This window comes from Triturus cristatus, chromosome 3_1 (assembly GCF_964204655.1).
Source record: "Triturus cristatus chromosome 3_1, aTriCri1.1, whole genome shotgun sequence".
NCBI lineage: Eukaryota > Metazoa > Chordata > Amphibia > Caudata > Salamandridae > Triturus > Triturus cristatus.
This window is the reverse complement of record NC_140583.1, coordinates 1,161,981,124-1,162,003,044: the sequence shown is the minus strand read 5'-3', so window position 1 is coordinate 1,162,003,044 and position 21,921 is coordinate 1,161,981,124. Positions and strand designations below refer to the sequence as shown.

Genomic DNA, 21,921 nt, shown 5'->3' with positions numbered 1-21,921 from the left:
AGCCATTTTCGTTTTTCACTATTGCAAGGCTACCTGTTCCCCATAGGCTAGAATGGGCAGTTTGATTATTACGTCTTATAATCCTAACTGACTCAGGGAACATGGTAGAAATACGAATTTAGTATGCCTGAACTCAGAATGATAAAATACATATTTTAGTGAAGTTGGTTTTAACATTCAGTGTTTGAAAATACCACTTTTAGAAAATAGGTATTTTCTTCCTTAACTGTCCAAGCCTGCCTCTGCTAGGTTGTGTGTTGTGTGTCTGGTTCTGTTAATGACAGGGGCTGGGGATTACAGGGGAGAGGGTGAGTCAGCACAGGGCTGAATAGAGAGATCTGCATGTAGATGGGTGGGAGGAGTTGCACCTGGGACCTGAATAGGGCTGTGCCTTCCCTCCTCAATGATGGCTCCACCTCCTGTGGTGTGTCTGATGTCTCTGCACTGCACTCTGAAAGGAAAGAAGGAGTCAGGTAAACAAAGTGCTCCAGGACTGACCAGAACTGGTTTGGACAAGGCAAAGGCCTCTCTGCCTTCAGAGAACAAAGAGAAAAGTAGTATAAATATGGAGACTCAAACCCCAAGACTTTAGATCACTTCTGGAACAACAAGACGAACCTCTGCCAAGGAGAAGAACCAAAGGAAGCTGTAGGAGTTGGACTGCCCCCCCCCCCGCCAGTGTACTGTGTTGTTCTGCAGTGGTGTCTTCATTGCGATCAGGAGAGGAGTAGGAACTTTTACAGAACTTTCATCATCTTGCAGAATATTTCTCCAAGGGTTCGAACTTGTGCTTGCCTCCTGCTGAAGTCTCAGGGACAACAGACTTCATCACCAGCTCCCCTCTGAATTTCCTTGCTGGGAATTCTATCTGCAGAAGCCTGCGTGTCGCTGGGAGCTGGAAGCGCGACGCAACGAGAAGAAGCGTGTTGCCGCCGCAGCTGTAGTCATCGCATCGCCGGAGAAGTGTGCCGCGACTCCCAGAAGCGTGCCTTCGTCGCAGCTGTCTGCTGTCGCATCACCGGAGAAGCGCGTCGCAACCGTAAGGGTCACCGTCGCATCGTCAGAGAAGCATGTCGCAGGCCCTGTCGCGGCTCCAAAGTAAAGAGTCGCTGCAAGGCTGCCAGGGCGTGTCGCATCGTCTCAACGTCGTCTCATCAAGGGCGCCATCTTATTGCATCGCACCAGATTGTCGCATCGTGGCGCCATCTTGCCGCATCGCAACCGGGCTCCAGCACGAGAATCTACGCATCACCTCCACTCCGGTAAGGATCAAGACACATCGTTTACTTTGGACAAGCTTTGAGGTTCGACGCATCATCTCCCCCGAAGCAAGGAACCGACGCATCTCCAACACTGCGAGCCTCTTGTTTATTTTGCGTTACGCATCCAAGTACTTTTGTGAGAACTGTGTTGCATTTACCAACAACTTGAACTAAGCTAATTCTACCATCTTTAAGTCAATTTTGAGTACAGTATTGTGGATTTTTGTCGTTTGTGGTCTTGTGTTAAGTCTATATAAAGAATACTTATTTTTATAAAACCTGTGTGGTGTCCATCTGTAGTGTTTTCACTGTATTACTGTATGTGTTCACAAATGCACACTGTCTCTGAGATAAGCCTGCTTGCTCGTGCCAAGCTACCAAGGGGGTGAGCAGGGCTTACCCAGAAGTGTAATCCCCTTTCCATGACTTAGAAGCAAGGGTCCCTATTTGGTCAAAGGTACCGACCTCTGCCAACTAGAGACCCCCTGTTCTAACAAATCCCCTATGTGTTGATCCTCAAAGTCAGTGAGTGGTAAGCCCTGAACTGTGTAAAGGAAGAGGTCAGTTTAGAGAGAAAGTGGGGAAAGTAAGGGCTGATGCAGGGAGAAGGTAGGGAGGGGACAGGTGGCTTAGACTGTGGAAGACAGCTAGTAGCCTTGTTGTGCTGCTACCTCTGCTTGAGTGGTGGTAGAGGCTCTAAAGCCTCCTCGAAGATGATTTGTCTCTTGGATGCCTGTGTGGAAGGATTCAGTGGCAGGGCGAGAATCAGTCCATGATGTGCAGTGTGTATCAAGTTCATCCTGCAGCTTTTGGAGAACAGGTTCCATGGAGCCGATGGACATTGCTGGCTTTAGCGGCGAGGGCTTCTGGGCCAGCGTATAGGTCGTCGGCGTCAAAAGGTGTTTAAATGCTGAAGGTTTTGGCTGCGAAGGTCATTTCAGAGCCAGGGTGGAGGCGTTCAGCACCGAGTGTGTTGGCTACAGAATCTTCTTCAGTGCCTAGCCACAGCTGGGCATGAGGTGTTAAGTGGAAGATGGGTGCTGACCATAGCCCGAAGGCAGTGCGGCCTGAAAGCCTGCTTCTGAGCCTAGAGTGCAGCTGCAATAGCCCGGGGTGGGAGGCCTGCTCGGAGTGCAAACGGGTTCGAGGGGTAAGAGGAGGAGGGATGTTACTCACGACCAGTTGAGCGGGCAAGAGATCTCCGAGACGGAGATGGATCTTGCATCAGGTAAGAAGGCCTTCTCCTCGGCTGCCAACTACTCTGGTTGGTGTTCCCCTCAAGTTCCTCAGTGCCGAAGTTGTCTTGGGAGTCATCTGCACTTCTACATAACATTTCCAAGTGACGAGTTTAACGGTCTCGAAGGGTCTTCTTCGACTGGAAGGAGCTGTAGGTGTCATAGGCTGCCTCGTCATGCTTCGACGATAAGCAGAGGTTGCAGACCCGATGGAGATCGCCCCAGGGTATTTTGTGCGACACCAAGAACAGTAGCTGAAAGGCATCCATTCCGTCATAAGTGAGGAACAGTCATCACCGAGCAAACAGACAGAGAATGCCATGAAGGGTAAAACCCCTCCTGGAGGGTCGAAGTCAAAGAAGTCAAAAGAACCAAAGTGAACACCTCGATGGTGTTGATCCGGAGCTTGGTAACAGAAAACTGTCTAATAATGGAGCCAATGACCATGGACACTACCAATAGGAGGGGGAGTCACACTACCACGTGACTTGAGAAGAATTCTTGGAAGAGAAACAACTTGTACACATGAGGGATCAACGCAAGATGGCAGGAGCATGCACAAGATGGCAGGAGCATGCACAGCATATGTATCTACAGCCACACATGCCTCAAACATAGGTTTTTCCTACATGACAAAGGCATTTTTTCTTGCCATGTGTGTACAGTGTAAGCTGCTGCCTAGCCAGAGCACAGTGGTGCTTCTGACATACATATATTTGTGGGTGGTATATATACACAGCAGCCCACATACAACATTGAACATTCCATACCATAGGTGCACTTTTGGCACCATCTAAAATGGAGTTACAGGCAAGTTAATCAGGTCAAATATGGGGAGTTCAAATGTAGAGCACATTTTAGAGGACAGGCACAGAAGAGGTAAAGTACACAGAAGCCTAAAGCCAGCAAACACTGGACCAAGAAAAAAGGTAAACAATCAAAAATGACCATGCAGAAAAAGCAGCTTTATTGTAAGTACTATATTAATGTGCACAGTGGTAAAAAAAGAAAGCAATGCAGTAGAGCAGGCTATGAGGTCAGCTGAGACCTGGACACCCTCACACAAAGTCCTCTACCGTTTTAGGTTGCTACACACTGTATATGCGAAATTGATACCATTGTGCCCTGTCAAACATGAAGACAGCCTTGAGACTCGAGCGTCACAAACAGAAGTGTATACACCATCTACATAGTTCCACAAGTTTGGTTAAAAAAAGCCATGATTATGGGAGACTGGTAGAAATTCTACACAGGGAAGACCTATAAGCATCGCCCTTTAAAGAGTAAAAGATCAGTCTTTTGACTATAACTCCCGCTGCTCCCACCAATACTCTCAGAAAGCCAGTTTAGAAAGGGCAACAGTAACTCTCTGAAAGATGTCTGCACTTTGGGGGCACCCTGAACCTCAGAAAACAACTCTGGGGTCTCAGATCATTACTAGGGAAAGCTATAAATAACAAGTTTAGGGAGTGTAGAGGTAAAGCCCTCCACGGGCATAGGAGGTGGATACGTCCTCCACACAGAATCAGTTACAAAACATAAGGATCCACCTCTAGGGGAAGGAGGGGGGGAAAATAAGGACCTGGGTTCAGATATCTAAGGTGGTGGAGTGTGTGTATCCCACTGTGAACAACATCTGCTACTTGGATTAGATGTTGAAAGCCTGTATACTAGTTTACCGCATGATGAGACCCTGGATATCATAGAAGAGGTCCTTTTCTCAACCACCTGGAACTATCGCACTCCCAGGAATTTGGTCTTGGAATGTATTACGCTGGCCCTCAAGAAAAACTTCTTCATGTACCAGGATGTACATTATCTACAGAAACACGGTACCAGCATGGGGAGTACCTTTGCGCAGAGTCTAGCGGGTCTGTATGTTCACCACCTTGAATCACAGAAAATACTTCACCAGCACAATCCATTCTATAATAACATTATTTTATGGAAACGTTACATTGATGACGTTCTAGTCATTTGGAAGGGTGACTCCGAATCAGTCACTACATTTATGACTTGGCTGAACGAACAGAACACCTTCCTTAAGTTCACTCACACGTCATCCCACAGTAACCTGGTGTTTCTCGACCTCAACATCTACTCAGATGAAGAGAGATTGAAAACAAGCACGCACTTTAAACCTACGGCGAAGAACTGTTTATTGCTATATGATAGCTTCCACCCCAGACACCTTCGGGATAATCTCCCATATGGCCAGTTCCTCCGTTTACGGAGGAATTGCTCTGAATTAACAGATTTCAAAATACAAGCTAAGGATCTGGAGAAGAAACTGCTAGAACGTAACTACCCAGAACCTATTGTAAAGAGAGGATTTAAACGAGCAGGAAACAACAGAGACTCCCTTTTAGAAGATCACACACCACACAAGCAAGAGAACAGACCCATCTGTGTGACAACTTTCAACACTCATTCCAACCAAGTGTCTAAGATTATAAATAAAAACTGGAAGATCCTTAATTGCGGGGGTTGAACTTACCTAAACCCATGTTCTCCCACAAAAGAGGCAGAAATTTGAGGGACATTCTGGTCCACACTAGACCACGCTCACTACCAGCTAGACACACCACCATTAGTACTTTACCACCTATCAAAAGGCACCATCCATGTGGCATGTGTAGTACGTGCTTGCTAACTAAAAAAAGTACCCATATTACTTTCCTCAATGGCACGACTTGGGAGCAAAGGAAATTCACCAACTGCAACAGCAGGAACGTGGTTTATCTTATCACGTGCCCTTTCAAAATGGAATATGTTGGAATGACCACAAGACAGGTTAAGATACGCATTGGCGAACATAAGAGCAACATTCGCTGCAAAAAGAGCACAACAAAGATGGTAAACCACTTCTTAACCACGAACCACAGTGTAGAGGACCTCAAATGGACAGTCATAGAACAACTCAACTCAGAGTTTGGACTCTTTGAAAAAGAGCAACGATGGGTGTTCCGTTTAGGTACACATTTGACGGGCCTCAACGATGAAATACCTTGGTCACAGCTGACTTAGTATTATTATTATCCACCATTGAAGACATTTGGCTGTGATGCTTAACGATGCTTATCATCATCCTCAATAGCACCGACAGACCAGTTGCATAGAGCCACTTTTTTCAGAATAGTAATCTGTACTTTGGCGAAGCCCCGCCCCTCTGCCTACGTTTTGTAAGCAATGGTAGATCAAGGTTCAGCGGACTTTTTGTTAAAAGGTTTTTAGTCTAGCTCCCCATTAGTAAGTTCTGAGCATTAATAAGCACCCACAGACCAGTGCATCAGTCACTATGACGACTACATGCTCGGACCACTCAATATTAAATTCGGAGCATGGCCTTCCCGTCTATTTTACACGCATTTGCCTTTCCTTGTATTCGGATACTTGGATGCTTAATGAGTCTTATCCACATATAGAGTAGCACCCACAGGCTAGGTGCTTAGAGTCACTTTTCTCATAATAGTCTTCTCACGTCTTGCTAACAACGGTAGATCAGGGTCCAGCTGACCGTTTTATGCAACTTCTTCCCAATAATTTTTTAACAACATTTACAGAGGCGCTTATAGACCAGTGCGTCACTCACAAAGACGGCTACATCCTCAGATCACTAGCTATTTTACACCATAGCCGTGCCCCGTCTATTTTGCATCGTGCTTTCCTTATTTGTTATATTTCTCGTGTCTTACTGACTTTCTCATGAAGCCCACCGGCATTTATTCTAGGAGAGCACTATGATTTAGCGATTACTCATTTTTCGACGACCACATGCCTTTGAATAACACACTTCCGCTGAACCTGCAACTAAGTGTAGTTAGCGCTCTAGTTTTAAGCGTGACGCACATCCGGAAGTATCGCTACTATCCAGGTGATACCACTTCTTCACTTCCAATTGATTAAAGCCCGCATAAATAGAGTGCCTTCAGCACTTCCCCGCATTACAGCGGAACCGCGGGATGGACTCACATCGAGACAGGTTTTTCAAAGGGCACGCAAGTACGGCACAGCCGTCTCGGGGAGCGGACTCTTCGTATTCATTACGACCTGCGTGTAGAACGTAACAGCCTCTTTTTTCTCGCTTTTCCCCTGCTAGCATTGAGTTACCTTGACCTATCCACCCGTTCAAAAGGTTCATGAGGCATTGTCCTTCCATATAAATAAGTATGTATCAGACTTACGCCACTTTTTCTTTATCTCTCAACATAGAATTGCTCACCAATCCATAGAGTGTGTTTTCTGTTTTTTGTGTGTAGTGTCTCGTATTGTTCCTTTTCCTTACAGGTCACCACACCTCTTTTTTTTTGCAAAGTAACATCTATGGTTAGACTTCACGTAATGTCACTTTGTGGCGCACCGCTTATTTTTGCAGGTACCACGTATTATGTTTCCTGGGACACTCAGCGACCACTTTTCTTTCTCTTTTTCTTCTTTTTTTCAGACATACAAGCATACCATTAGGTATCGTATATTAATGCTTTATTAATTGCATTTTCACTTAATTTCTATAGTCAATAAAATAAGTACACGTTATCTATCTTGTTCTTGTCCTGACGAAGATGCCTTGCTGCATCGAAACATGTTGACATACTAGGAGTAACCGCACATTACGCAGGACATCTCCGCACCACCTTTTTAACAGTACCAGCCTCCCTTGACCTATTAAAGTTTTTTACGCCTAAAGAGGCCAGGTCCTTTTTAATACACTTACCTGTATTCACTTCAGACCCTCCATTTTGCATCACACATAGCACTATATCATCAGTGCTCCCGCGTAGTCGCAGGTCGTAGCACGCCCCGTCCCGCAGCGGGGCGGGAAGACCCCTATGATGAAGCATGACACCAAGGGCAATTCTGGTGTGTGAGGGGTATTAAAACAAACACAGTGTGTGTCCAACCACAGTGGGATACACACACTCCACCACCTTCGATATCTGAACCCAGTTCCTTATTTCCCCCCCCTCCTTCCCCTAGAGGTGGATCCTTATGTTTTGTAACCCATTACTAGGGAAAGCCATCAGTGAGCCTGCATGATTGTTGAGCTCAGTGGAGGAAATATGACAAAAATGATAGATTTAAAAAAAACTACACAGGCCAGCATAGGATTGCTCTCAAACGCAGGAGGATGTGTGTCCTCTGTACCGAAAATATGAAGAGATTTCACTGTGTGTGGAAGATTTGAGCAAATATAATAGTAGTCAAGTAAATTGAGGATATGTTCTGACCAACAAATTATCAGTTGGCATGAGTATAAGCAACCAAGTAAAAGGGAAGAAAAAACAACCTACAGCATCCGGCAAAACAACAGTCCTTCATTGTGAGGCTGGCACTGTAGGTCTCTAGGGAAATACATAAAAGGACAAGGAAGCAACACCTTGACAACGATTTGTGGTATTGGCTCGCCCGAACATGCACAGGAAGTCAAAGATGCCTGCCTGTTTAGGCCCAGCAGTCGAGTGATGGAAAATGAAGCCCTGCCCAGTCAGCTGCTGTTGGGGAAAAGTTTACAGATCCAGTCTGACACCTGAGAAGAACATTCAAAGATGAGGAGTCTATGATAAGCATCGCTCATAGAAACAATTATCTATAAGTGTGTTTAACAGCAAAAACATACAATTCCTGCTTTGGCTAGTGCCTTCAGAAAACATGGACGATTTTTGTGACATCAATGGATTCCTGTCTGTCATTTTGCAGTCAAGTGTATTATGTTCAAACCCTCTGTAAAGGGGACCCTGACAATGTGCACATCACGTTTCTACATGTGCTTTCTCCCTACAACGTTTTCATAACTCTTTAGTGCTGAAATATTTTTATTGCATTGCGCCTATTGCCAATTTGGAGAACTTAGGATCTTGCCAGTAATCACCTTATGTGATAACATTTCCCTGCACTAGATTCTTTTTGGACTGTGATGATAACACCCCTCATCAACCAGGCTAGCTTGAATCCATTGGCAAAGTGAGCAAGGGCCCCATGTCTGGCCATACCTTGGCAACTTGGGCGAACAAATCAAACACAAGGAGATGATGGACAGAGCGCTGAAACTTTTCAAACACTCACCCCAGTCTCAGATCTGTGTTGAATCTATCATTGTTCGTTAGCTCACTTCGCCATCCCAGTTCAGACCAAGCCATATGCAAATCAGGCTTGAACCGGTTCCTCATGGGAACAGTCCAGACCGAGCTGCCAAGCCAGGTCTTCCCTGGACCTGAAACAAGCATCCTGGGACTAGTTTCGGGTAACACCCCTCATCAGCCCGGCTAGCTTGAATCCAGTGGCAAAGTGAGCAAGGGCTCCACGTCTGGCCATACCCTGCCAACATGGGCGAAAAAAACCAAAACACAAGGGGATGATGGACGGCGCGCTGAAACTTTTCAGACACTCACCCCCCCGTCACAGATCTGGATTGAATCCATCACCTTTCTTTAGCTCACTTCGCCACCCCAGTTCAGACCCAGCCATATGCAAAACAGTCCAGCCCGAGCTGCCAAGCCAGGTCTTCCCTGGACCTGAAACAAGCATCCTGGGACCGGTTTCAGGTAACAACCCTCATCAACCAGGCTAACTTGTATTCAGTGGCAAACTGAGCAAGGGACCCACGTCTGGGCATACCCTGCCAACTTAGGGCGAAAAAAGCAAACACAAGGAGATGATGGACGGAGTGCTGAACCTTTTCAGACACTAACCCCACAGCCATTTAAAAGTCGGCAGGGTTTGCTGCACATTCATTGTCGCCTTACAAGTGGTAGCTTTTACTTCGGTATTATTTCCCTGTAACTGCCTGAGATCCTGGCAGGATCTGACTGTCAGCTATGCCAGACCTACCGAAGCAGGATTAGCCCTAGGAGACTAGCGCACAATATTTTAGCACATCAGTTTTTCACAAGCAAAGTTCATAGTTGAAGAGGTCCAAAATAAAAAAATTAACAGGGTGAAACATATAATGCATATGGAATTTCCATTTGTCTTAGTAAACATTTTGAAAGTTTTCATTATGCTATGATTAGCACCTGTTGTGAAAGTCCATAATTTTCCAGCTAGTACCTTTTGTCATCTTCCCAAATTCCAGAGCTATCTCTTTGCATTTTCCCATAATTCTCCATTAGTTCATTTTGCATGCTTACATAGTGCTAACATTGTAGTCTTTGTTAGTTCCATAATGTCCAGTTAGCCAACTTTTATGTAGCTAATAAACAATCCATAATGTCATAGAAGCACGCTCTAGCAGTTTTCAATAATCCCTCACAAATAAGCTTTGACGTTTTCCGCTAAGCTTCTAGTATGTCTCCCTTTGCTCAAGTTAGCACTGTCGTGACTAGCAGGGCCCTTACTTATTGGCTTTAGAGACTTGACTTTGGTCAGCCACTTTGTGGTGTTAATGGACTCTCATTCGGAACCGGTATGAGAAGGAATAGGCACTGGCAGGACAGAGGCAGATTGAAAAGGTTCAGTGCGAGTACTGGAGGAGCCGAGGACTCCAGTTTATGCCGCATCTTCTACCCTCACGTACTGCTTCTCAGCAGCCATTTGATGTCTGCTGTTCTCGGCTACGATGGCAACATCAACAGGAAACAAGTAGTTGCCCTTCAGAGGAGTTAACACACTATATAGTCCAGCCGTAATGCCTCAGATCTTGGCGCACTGGTCCTTTGTGCTTTTGCCAGCCAATCCTCATAGGGACAATTGTCAGCTGCAGAGAGTGCCAACCAGAAAAGCTCCCTAACTGTCCTCCATCTTGAGACAAAAGATTTCTTAGAGCAGCAGCGACATAATAATCCACAGACGTTTGGATTATATGTTCAGCAACATTGTGGGTGCCGAGTGCAACAGGTTACCCGCAGGCTCCACATTGGCAAATAATGGCAGAAGTAGTACTTCACATTGGGGTTTGCCCAGGTCATAACTGTTTTAAGGAAGTAGCCTCCATGCGAGACAAATGCTCTATAACATAAAGGTTCGAAAACTGTAACACAACCCACAGAAAAATATAAATCAGTCTCTAGTTTGTTGATGTGCCACACACCACTGGAAGAAACGCTCTAGATGTGTGGCATACTAAAATCACTTTGTACCTCTTCTGACTCTATCCAGCTGAACCCTTATTGCTCACCTGGAGGACTGACAATGCTTTCTTCTTTTGTATTGTTCCCATGATTCATACAACTAGGCTCTTCCTTGGGTGGTATGTGAAATGAAATAATGTCATGCCCTGTGGAAAAAAGAAGAGATTCTAATCAACGGTCTCAAATACGCTTGATTCGATTTCATTTAAAATCATAAAAGCAGAATACAGTGTAACCAGTGATGTACTTAAAATCATTAAACAGTTGTGTTAATTTCAAATATGTAATTACGGTGTTATTAGTTTAACAAGTCGAATTAGATGGTACAACAAATTACTAGAAGCCTAAGGCGGCAAGCCTAGATCAGCAGGTAGACCATGTAATCCATGCTAATTGGACCTTGCACACATGATCGGAACATCGTGATAATAATTAAAACTGTCGGGTTAAACCACGTCACATATAAAAATAAAGTGCTAGTGCAGCGACCTTATGAATAACATCAGAGTGTTTTCGAGCTAGACAAAGAGCTTGTGCATTAAAAGTCTATGTTTCTATGTGAGTTCTGTCTTTGGTTTAGGAGACCGCTTATTAGGCTGGGAGCTTTCTGTTTGCGGAGTAGGCCATTCTACATTTCTTTTTGCTGATCTGTAACTAGAGAGGGCAGAAATACCTTTTGTGTGTATACATTTCAGTCCTTTTGTCTTGTATGACTGCAGTCTTTGTGCAGCGTACTACCTCTTTTTGTGGATCAAACCAACTAGTTAGTTGAAAAAATACCTCTTGACCAGTCTTGTTGCTTTTCCTAGACTTTATCTTAAGTGAGTAGTGAGCCTGGGAAAGCAAAATGCCCATAGTAGAGGAACTGGATTCATCTTCCTCCTATTTCTAGCTCCTTCGCTGCTAAACTCAGAAACTTCACTGCCTTACATGCTATCTGGACTGTTGATCCTCCTAGTGATTTTATTACGGCGGATCTGCATGTTCTCATTTACTGTTGCCTCAATGTCGGTCGTAACAGATGTTTCCGAAGAGGTAAAAGTGATGGGCATATACATTGTAGCGGAAGTAACGATTCACTACTGTGTCCGCAAAGGTGGCCTCCTGGGCGGGCCAAGTCTGTTGCCATTTTGGTGTGAGATCTTTAGGTGGATAAACTCTCGTCCTCAGTAACATCAAGTTGTGCTTTTTTAATTTTGAGAAATGTTCCTGCAGATATTGTTGAGGTTTTAAAGCTTTGTATGTTGCATCACCACCCAAGCAGGACTGTTGTGCGCCAGGGCTGCTCTGTCTGTTATTGATGATCGCACACTAATAGCTTTATTAGTTTGAATTCAGAGTAGGCAGGTATTGTGTGCCATGCCTCACCTAATTGTAGAGATTCAAGAGACTGGAGTTCTTTAGTCCAGATTGTATTACGATTTCTAGCCAGCAATGATGGGCGAGGAAGTTTGCCCTCATTCTCCAGTAGAATTTTTAAGGGCACCTTGCCTTGTCTTGTTGGGGTCTGTTTTTTTTTTTACAATCAGAGCTCCAGCCTGATATTTGCTTGTGGTATGTGTTGTGGTATCGAAAATAGTTTCTTGAAAAGATTAGATTGTTGATTTTACTTGCTTTAAGGCCACGTGTTTTTGCATTCTAACTATAATTACTACAATTTATAGCATATACTTTATTTAACAGGTAGCATTCTTTAGAGAGAACAGTAGAGTGGTACTAGCAAAAGGCTTGCTTCACTGTCTATATTGTTTTCAAAGCACCTTATAAAGTGCAGGCCTGTACTGATGGTACTGCAGGATGTGAGACAGTTGGAAACAGGTTGATGGAGAACATGGCGGCCGGCGAGTAGCGGGTCAGGGAGGCTCCCGCAGATCAGGAGCAAAAAATGCGCTAAAATATACACTCTGAGACAAATGAAGATTTAATGCCCCCTGTGAGTATGGACTAAAGTGAAATATCCAGTACGCTCAATACCGTGTATTATTTGCTTAATGTTCAATCACAACGATACTCGTGTTACCTGTATGATTTTGCATGCCTCCTGATGTGGTTGTTCTAAATGCCTGGCGGCAACGTGGTGGACACTGCGCCGTGACTCACGCAAGGACGCGGAATCAGCGGTTGTAAGCGTTTCAGGGAGTTCGCAGCGGAGGTGTTTGGAGAAGCCACAGGAACTTCATGTAGGCTGGGAACCGTTCTGGTCCGCGCAGCTATCGAGCTGCGCCACGGATGAAAAGCCGTGGCAAGGCTCCTCTTCCAGAGCGGGAGAGGCGGCGGCAGAGACAGAACCAGCAGAGCCACGGCGTTGGAGGAATTAAAACCCCAGAGTTTGTCCCAGAGCCTGATCAGAAATCGGCCGCGGCAGCTGCAGCAGGAGGAGGGTAAGGAGAGAGGGCTGGAAAGTCTGTATGAGACCGCTCGGGTGAGAAGGAGAGGAAAGACAGAAGAGCAGAGCGTCACAGGAGAAATCCTTGATTGTAGGCTACCAGATACAGGGTGGGTACAGTCCAGATATTCTTTAAGAAGTTCAAAGTTGAGTTTGCATATGCTGGGCTCACAGGATAGTGAAGATATACAAAATCGAGGGGCAGAGCAACCCAAAAGTCTGAAGAAGCCGCCACCACAAAACAAATTAAATAAAAAAAGATTCAGGGGTTTGCAAAAAAAGGGTGTCATGCAAAAAAAAAAAAAAAAAAAAAAAAAAAGTATACCACCGTTTCAACAGACCCCTAAATTAAAGCCTTCTTTAAGAAATTATTTTAAAATTGCTCCTACCACACTAATATTAAAACCAGTATCTGAGACCTCTACGTATGACTCCAGTGAGTCTTTAAGCTCCTTAAACAGCATTTCCACATCTAATAGGTTTCATCTACTTATGGACAAAAGAGGACTGCAGGAAGAAAATACCAGTGTACAGTGTTCAGAAATGACGGACAAAGTAGATAAAACATAAGGAACATTGGAACAGGGAGTCCAAGGCAGTCCTGTAAAGGCAGTTGAACCGCAGATATTTTCAACTAAAAATCCAGGCTGAAATCACCAGGGACACCTTAGTGGAGCCTGATGCGCTGCAAGGGCAGGCCGAAGACACTACTAAGGGCTCACTACAAGCACTAGCTGAGGAAGTGAGAGGTAGATTTCTGGTTTCGGAAAGTAACCAAATGGATATTAAAAACTCATGTGAAAATCTAGAAGTTAAGTTAGACGCACTTGCTGTTAGGACTGCGGGACTTGAATTCACTGTAGCTGAATTAGCAACTCAGACAGAAGATAATACAAAACATGTAGCTACACTAAAAGAGAAAGGGCTGGAGATGCAAGATAAACTAGAGTCTTTAGATAATTCACAGAGGAGGAACAACATCCGCTTACTCAAGGTCTCGGAAGGGGTGGAGGGGAGCAAACTAAAGAGTTTGTAGTAAAGTTAATAAAACAGGCCACTGGTATTGAATGCTCAGAAGAGGCACTTATGGCCAATATACAAAGAGTACACAGAGACCCTTTAAGACACAACCACAACAAAACGAGACCCAGAAAATCTTAGTGCATTTTTTAACCTACAGTTTAAAAGATGAAATTCTCAACAAAGCTCTTAAATTAAATTCTCTATTTGCATAAGATGTAGCGTTCCAAATACGATCAGCAGTTTCAGCGATGACAGCTTCTAGGCAATGGGAGTTGGGAAAAGTACTTGATCCTCTAAAATAAATGGGGGCCACAGCACAACTAAAATTCCCAGCATCGTTGAAGGTAATGCATAACAAAAAAAAAAAGGTATTCAGACGAGTGGAAGATGCTGAAAATTTCTTACACTCCATATCAGGGGGGCCAGAAGGAACAGGAACAAAAAAATAGTGTCTCCATCGGGGTATAAATAGTTTGTAAACCAGTATTAAGCTACTGACCTGCGGAGGGGAGTCCCACAGGCCTAAGTAGAGGCTATGGAAAGGAAAAAGGAGGGTTCTCCACGGAAGGTTGCACTAGGGGAGGTCAGAGGGGCAAGGGGAGGAGCACAGGGTGGGGAGCAGTGGGAACAAATAAAAAAAAAAAAGTCAGAACCGCCAGAGTAGAATGCTTGATTCAGGGATGATAATGGAGAGATGATCGGTTCAATAGAGAATCAGAATTTTAGATTAAAGGTGCTTTCCTGGAACCTGAACGGTTTAAGAACAAATTACAGGAGACAAAAAATCTTTCGATACTTAAGAGACACTTCGGAACAGGTCCTCATATTACAGGAGACGTGGATTCAAGACGTGATTTGCACAACACAACTACTTCCAACTAAGGGAGTTGCAATAATTATGAAAAATAAAAACTCAGCTATCTCCTTAGAGGCCAGTACGGTGGATAGGATGGGGAGATGGGCCATAGCCAAAATCAAATGTCATGGGTTTAAGTTCACAGTAGCAGGTTACTATGGCCCAAATATAGATGACACGGCCCCTTTCAAGAATTTATTATCTGAATTGTTAAATTATCCAGATGTTAATATTGGCAGGAGATTTCAATGTGGTGTTAGATCACGTATTCGATAAATCACAAAGGAGTAGATCCATTCCAAACCTTAAAATGAGATCATCGGTCAAAAATGCGATGAAACAGCTAACCTGGTATGACGTGTGGAGGACTAAAATGGGTAATACAAGAGGCTACACCTTTCACAATTAAAAATACGGACATAAGTCTAGATTAGACTACTTCCTGTTGAGTACCGTTTTTAAAAATTGGGTTAAGGATGTTAAACATGTGGGGAAACCTCTTTCTGACCATTCAGCAGTGACATTAACACTCAAGGTTCCGACTAGACTGACATCCAGGAGATGGACACTAGAGCGGGCTATTCTTTTGGAGGAAAGCATAACTGAGAAGTTAGTATTGGAATCAGAGGCCTTTTTTCAAATTAATCTGGGCATTGCCTCGATACAAGTGGTCTGGGACGCGTACAAAGCTTATTTAAGGGGTCTAATAACCTCTATACAATCTGCTAGACATAAAAAATATAAAATAGAGGTTGAGGGAATAGAAAGAGAAATACAGAAAAAAGAGCAAGACCTCATTACACATCAGAGTAATCCTTTGGACGCAGACATGTCAGCAAAGTTAGAGTCTCTTAAATCAGACTTGGCAGCTGTCCTCGATTCAAGGCTGAAAAAGAAATAGCAAGCCAGTAAGTTATCTCATTTTGAATACGGGGAGAGCTGCGGGAAGCTTCTGGCGTAGAAGACCAGAGAAGATCTGAATGAAAGCACTACTAATGAGTTAAATTAGACTGTTACGCGGAATATACTTAAGACCCCAGAGTCCATTGAAAAGGCCTTTCAGCTACACTTTGAGAAAGTCTACCATGAAGACTTAACTGTCCAAGAAGGGGAAATAAAAATCTCGGAATATGGACATGCCGATCTCAAGTGTTGAAATTAGAAAAGCTATAGTGTCAGGTAAACCTGGGAAAGCCACAGGCCTAGATAGACTGCCTGCGGAATTATATAAAGTTTAAAAGAAGTTCTTGTTCCTGTTATGTTGTTATTATGCTCTCATATTTTTGAAGAAGGGGGAGATATACCACCCTCATGGAATGAAGCAACGGTAGCGTTAATCCTCAAACCTGCTAAATCACCACACTCATGTGACTCATATTGGTCTATTTCGCTGCTTAACATAGATTATAAAATCGTTACAAAAATACTGGCAGAGAGGCTGAATGGAGTAGCAGGCAGTTTACTTCACAGAGATCAAAAAGGTTTTGTTAAAGGGAGAGGAATACGAGATCTTACTTACAATTTAATTGGAGCAATTGATGTAGCAACTCTATACAAAATCCCCTTGGCCATAATAACTATAGATGCCACGAAGGCTTTTGATAGAGTAAACTAGGCCTATTTAAAATATAAATTAAAAGAGAATAACCTAGGAAAAAAAAATTGCAGGTCAATCTCTTTGATTTATAAAGCCCCTACTGCTAGAATTCTAGTGAATGGCAACCTATCTGCCCCAGTTAAAATTCAGAGAGGGACTCGCAAGGGTTGTCCGTTATCTCCAATATTATTTAATTCATATATTGAGCCGTTGGCTGAAAAGATCAGAATACACCCAAATATACCCTCCTTTAACCCCTTGTGTGCCACGCCCTTTCCCCGCCCTGTGCCAGGCGTTCCATTAGCGGGCGGGGTTCATGACGAGCTGGACTCGTCATGGGCACAGCGCAACCGCGGCCCATGACGAGTCCAGCTCGTCGTGGGCACAGAAGGGGTTAAATTCAGAGATTGGGACAAGAAGGTGGCGTTATACGCCGATGATCTAATTATATTTACTTCAGACTTGAATACTACTATCCCGTTAATATACAAAGAAGCACAAAATTTTGGGCGGGTTTCGGGACATGAAATAAATGCAGCCAAAACCGAATGTATGGCATGGAATTTGGATGCTTTTGCCTATTCAACAAAAAAAGTAATAACGTATTTGGGAATATTGATCACCCAAAACATTGACAAGATTGCAGAAGGAATATGCTACTTACCAGAATGCATCTGTTCTTGGCATGTAGAGCTGCAGATCTACACACTTTTGCATAGATCGCCATCTGGTGTTGGGCCCGGATGTTTGCAGTTTGTTTTTCCTCTTGGAAAGTCTTTGGAAGTCACGAGGTCGGTGACTCCTCCTTTGGATCGTATTGCGCATGGGCTTCGGCTCCATCCTCAGATTGTTTTTCACCAGCAGGGAAAGATGGAGCGTAGTAACAATAGTGAAGAAACCCATGTGTGTTGTATCTAAATAAGATAGACTGGAACAGATACACGTAGCCGGGGAGGCGGGTGGGCGTGTGTAGATCAGCAGCTCTACATGCCAAGAACAGATGCATATTGGTAAGTAGCATATTCCGTTTGAGGCATATGAGCTGCAGATTACACACTTTTGCATAGACTATATAGCAGTTCCCAACCTTAGCGCGACCACCGGTATCTGCTGCAGTAGTTTGAAATAGTGTTTTTAGTACAGTCTGGCCCACACTAGCTTGTTGCTTGGTTTGCACATCTACACAATAGTGTTTAGTGAAAGTGTGCGGTGTTGACCATGTAGCTGCTTTGCAGATATAATCTAGTGGGATGTTCCCTAGAAAAGCCATGGAAGCCCCTATCTTCCGTGTAGAATGGGCTTTAGGGGGAACGGAAAGCACTCGTTTTGCTTTGCGGTAGCAAATCTGGATGCATTTTACAATCCACCTAGCTATCCCTGATTTTGAGATGGGGTTGCCCTTGTGTGGTGGAGAGAAAGAGACAAACAGTTGTTTGGTCTTTCTGAAAGGTTGTGTTCTTTGGATATAGTAAAGTAAAGCTCGTTTGACATCCAGCGTGTGCAGAGCCCTTTCTGCAACGGTCTGAGGTTGCGAGAAAAATACTGGTAATTCTACAGATTGGTTTAGGTGAAAAGGGGAAATGACTTTAGGTAGGAAGTTTGGGTTGGTACGGAGAACAACCTTGTTTTTGTGCATTTGAAGAAAAGGTTCTTGTATGGTAAGTGCTTGTATCTCACTGACCCTTCTAAGGGAAGTGATGGCTACAAGGAAAGCTGTTTTCCATGTGAGGAATTGCAGTTCGCATTTATGTAAAGGTTCGAAGGTAGGCCCCATTAGCCTTGTGAGCACGATATTTAAGTTCCACACAGGTGAGGGTGGTACTCTGGGGGGAATTATTCTTTTGAGGCCTTCCATGAAGGCTTTAATGGCAGGTACTCTGAAAAGTGATAGGTGCTGCCTGTTTAGTAAGTAAGCTGCAATTGCTGCGAGGTGTAGCCGAATGGAGGTATAGGCTAGATTACACCTTTGTAGGTGGAGTAAGTAGCATATGATGTGTTGTATAGACACGTCTAGAGGATTGATTGTGTTGTTATGGCAATAAATAACAAATCTTTTCCACTTGGCAGCGTAGCAGGCTCTAGTGGTAGGGCGTCTAGCTTCTCTGATGACGTTCATACAGTCAGGGGGAAGGTTTAGGTACCCGAATTCTAGGATTTCAGGAGCCAGATCGCAAGGTTGAACTGAACTGGGTCCGGGTGACTGATCTCTCCATGGTTCTGGGTTAGGAGGCATGGTGAGAGGTGTAGCTTTTGGTGTGGTAATACCGAGAGTTCCAGCAGCGTGGTGTACCACGGTTGTCTGTCCCACGTTGGAGCTACTAGGATCAGTGTGAGGGAGTGCTGTTGTAGCTTTCACACCACTAATGGAATGAGTGGGAGAGGTGGAAAAGCGTACGCAAATTTGCCTGACCAGTTCATCCATATCGCATTTCCTTTGGACAATGGGTGTGGGTATCTGGCGGCGAAGCTTGGGCATTTTGTGTTTTCATGGGTGGCGAAGAGGTCTATCTGCGGATGCCCCCACATTTGAAAGAACGGATGCAGAACCTGTGGGTGAAGTTCCCACACGTGGATCTGTTGTGTTTGTCTGCTGAGCAGATCTGCCACGGTGTTTTGGACTCCTGGGACATGTTGAGCTAGGAGAAAGATTTTGTGGGTAATTGCCCATCTCCATATGCTCTGTGCTAATTGAGAGAGCTGTGGAGAGTGGGTGCCGCCTTCTTTTTGATAATAATAAATGGCTGTCAAGTTGTCTGTGCGAATGAGGACTGCCTTGCCTGAAATCCGTGGTTGAAAGGATTTCAGGGCTAGAAAGATTGCTAGTAACTCCAGATGGTTGATATGGAGTAACTTTTGTTGCACCATCCATGTGCCCTGCACTGTGAGGTGTAACAGAAGAGCTCCCCAGCCGGAGAGCGATGCGTCCGTTGTTAGTATTATTTCGGGAACCGGGTCCAGGAACGGTCGACCTTTGGAAAGGTTTGTGGTGTTCCAACACTGCAGAGAGCGATGGGTGCGACCGTCTACCAACACCAGATCTGTCAAATGCCCCTGGGCCTGGTTCAATTGGCGCGCTAAGCACTCTTGGAGTGGACGCATCTGGAGTGTTGAAGTACGAATTTTTGTCGCAAAGCCTGAATGCTTGCAATCCTGGCCGGATTGGGGTAGGCTATTGCTTTTGAGGTGTCTATGGTGGCACCGAGGTATTGTTTTATGTGGAGTGGTGTTAGCTGGGACATTTGGTGGTTCACCGTGAAGCCTAGCTGGTGAAGTAGTTGGATTGTGGTGGCGGTGTGGTGTACACATTGGTTGTATGAAGTGGCTTTTATCAGCCAATCGTCCAAGTATGGGAAGACGTGAATGTGCTGTCTTCTGAGGTGTGCCGCCACCACCGCTAGGCACTTGGTGAATACCCGTGGTGCTGTTGTGACTCCGAACGGGAGCACTTTGAATTGATAGTGTTGTCCGTCCACTACAAATCTGAGGTACTTTCTGTGAGCATGATGTACTGGAATGTGGAAGTATGCGTCTTTCAAGTCCAGTGTGGTGAGAAAGTCGTTCTGGGAGAGGAGCGGAAGTACCTGCTGAAGCGTTACCAAGTGAAAATGGTCTGAGTGTATGTATGTGTTTAGGGGCCGGAGATCTAGAATAGGTCGTAGAGTCTCGTCCCTTTTTGGTATTAGAAAATATAGGGAGTAAATCTCCAAGTTTTGTTGATTGACCGGAACATGTTCTATTGCCTGTTTTTCTAGGAGGGAGATTACCTCCTGCTTTAGCAATGTGGAATGTTCTTGTGACATTGGGCGTTGCCTGGGTGGAATGTTTGGGGGGGTAGATGTTAATTCCAGGCAGTATCCTGACCGAATTATTTGGGTCACCCATTTGTCTGATGGTCTCCCAGACATGAAGGAAATTTGTGAGTCTGCCCCCGACTGGAGTGGAATGGTCTGGGGGGAGCGGGGGGGAAGTCATTTGGTAGTAGGTGTGGCAGAACGGGTGTTGTTTGTTTTGCCTCTGCCCTTGTTGTTATTACCCCTGTAGCCTTCTCTTTGGTAACCTTTTGTAAAGGTGGTCTGAGTAGGGGACTTGTACGATGTGGACGCTGTGTCTGAGGAGTAGCCTCTGGGGGCACTCCGAAAGGATGAGCGGCGAAAGGAGCGTCTGGGCGGGTGAGACTGTAAGGCCCCCATGGATTTTGCTGTATCCGTGTCCTTTTTCATCTTTTCTAAGGCCTCATCCACCTTTGGCCCGAATAGATGTTCCTGGTCAAAGGGATGGTTAAGGATGGAGGCTTGTACTTCTGGTTTAAACCCAGATACCCTTAACCAAGCATGACGACGGAGAAGGACGCTGGTGTTAATGGCCCTGGAGGCTGTGTCTGTTGCGTCTAGGGCACAACGTATAGAGGTGTTTGTGATTGTTTTACCCCCTTGAATTAACTCGTTGGCTCTACTTTTATATTTTTCAGGGAGATGGTGCATTATGCTTTCTAATTCGTCATAATGAGCCCTGTCATATCTGGCCAGCAGTGCCTGAGTGTTTGCTATACGCCATATGTTGGCGGCCTGGGATGCTGTGCGTTTTCCTGAAGCATCTAGCAGTTTTGATTCCTTGTCAGGTGGTGGTGCATCGCCTGACGCTTGTGAGTTTGCCCTTTTACGTGCCGTAGAGACCACTAAGGAATCTAGTGGCACTGGTCCTCTAATGTAAGAGGGATCTGTGGGAGCAGATTTGTACTTCTTTTCGATACGTGGATTAATGACCCTGGCTCTAACTGGGTCTTTAAAAACTTCTGTCGCATGCTTTACCACCCCTTTGAGCATGGGCAGTATGGAGGTGGACCTCTGTGTAGTATCGAATGTGTCTAGGAGGAAATCTTCCTCCACAGGGTCATTATGCATGTCCACCCCATGATAATGTGCTGCTCTTTGCAGAAGATGGTTAAACCCTAGTGAATCTTCAGGTGGAGATGGTCTAGAAGGGTAAATATCGTCTTGTGGGACGTTGGGGATATCTGGTATATGGTAATCGTCCCATGGATCTGGAGATCCTGTAGGGATGGGGTCTTGTGGCACATCCCCTGTATCATAATATGGGTCCCCATGATCATCATCGTCTGGAGACGGAGTAGGAGAACGATGAGGTGGGGTGGTGGGGGTGGAGGGGGTGGGGGTGGGGAGGGAGGAGGAGGTGGAGGAGGAGGGGAAGGTATTCTGAATGGAGAGGTAGCAGAGTCCTTCCTCTTTGGAGGTGGAGGCGGAGCAGGCTTCTCCAAATGTCTCTTCTTAGTAGAGAGCGTCAAATGTCCAGTTTTTGGATCCTTGGTAAGAGTTTTTTGCAAGGGATCCGGTGTAAATAACTCTGGTGAGGTAATTTGGTCCGTCGGCACCGAAGGCGTCGGGCCGATGACTTTTTAGATTTTTCCGTGCCGGTTTGAGGTTTAGAACCCGGCTTGGGACCCTCGGGTCTCTTGGTCGGCGCCGAGATGTGCTTCGG

The 21,921-nt window shown here is 45.0% G+C and overlaps 1 protein-coding gene across 3 annotated transcripts in view; it reads right to left on the bottom strand.

Moving 5' to 3' along the window:
* Positions 1 to 21,921, bottom strand: part of LOC146861711 (uncharacterized) — a 539,257-nt gene that overhangs the window by 257,107 nt on the left and 260,229 nt on the right. For all 3 annotated transcript variants that reach the window (XM_085646062.1, XM_085646065.1, XM_085646063.1), the window contains exon 6: positions 10,611 to 10,709. In XM_085646062.1, the coding sequence (XP_085502188.1) occupies positions 10,611 to 10,709 (99 nt within the window). The remainder of the gene's footprint in view (positions 1 to 10,610; positions 10,710 to 21,921) is intronic.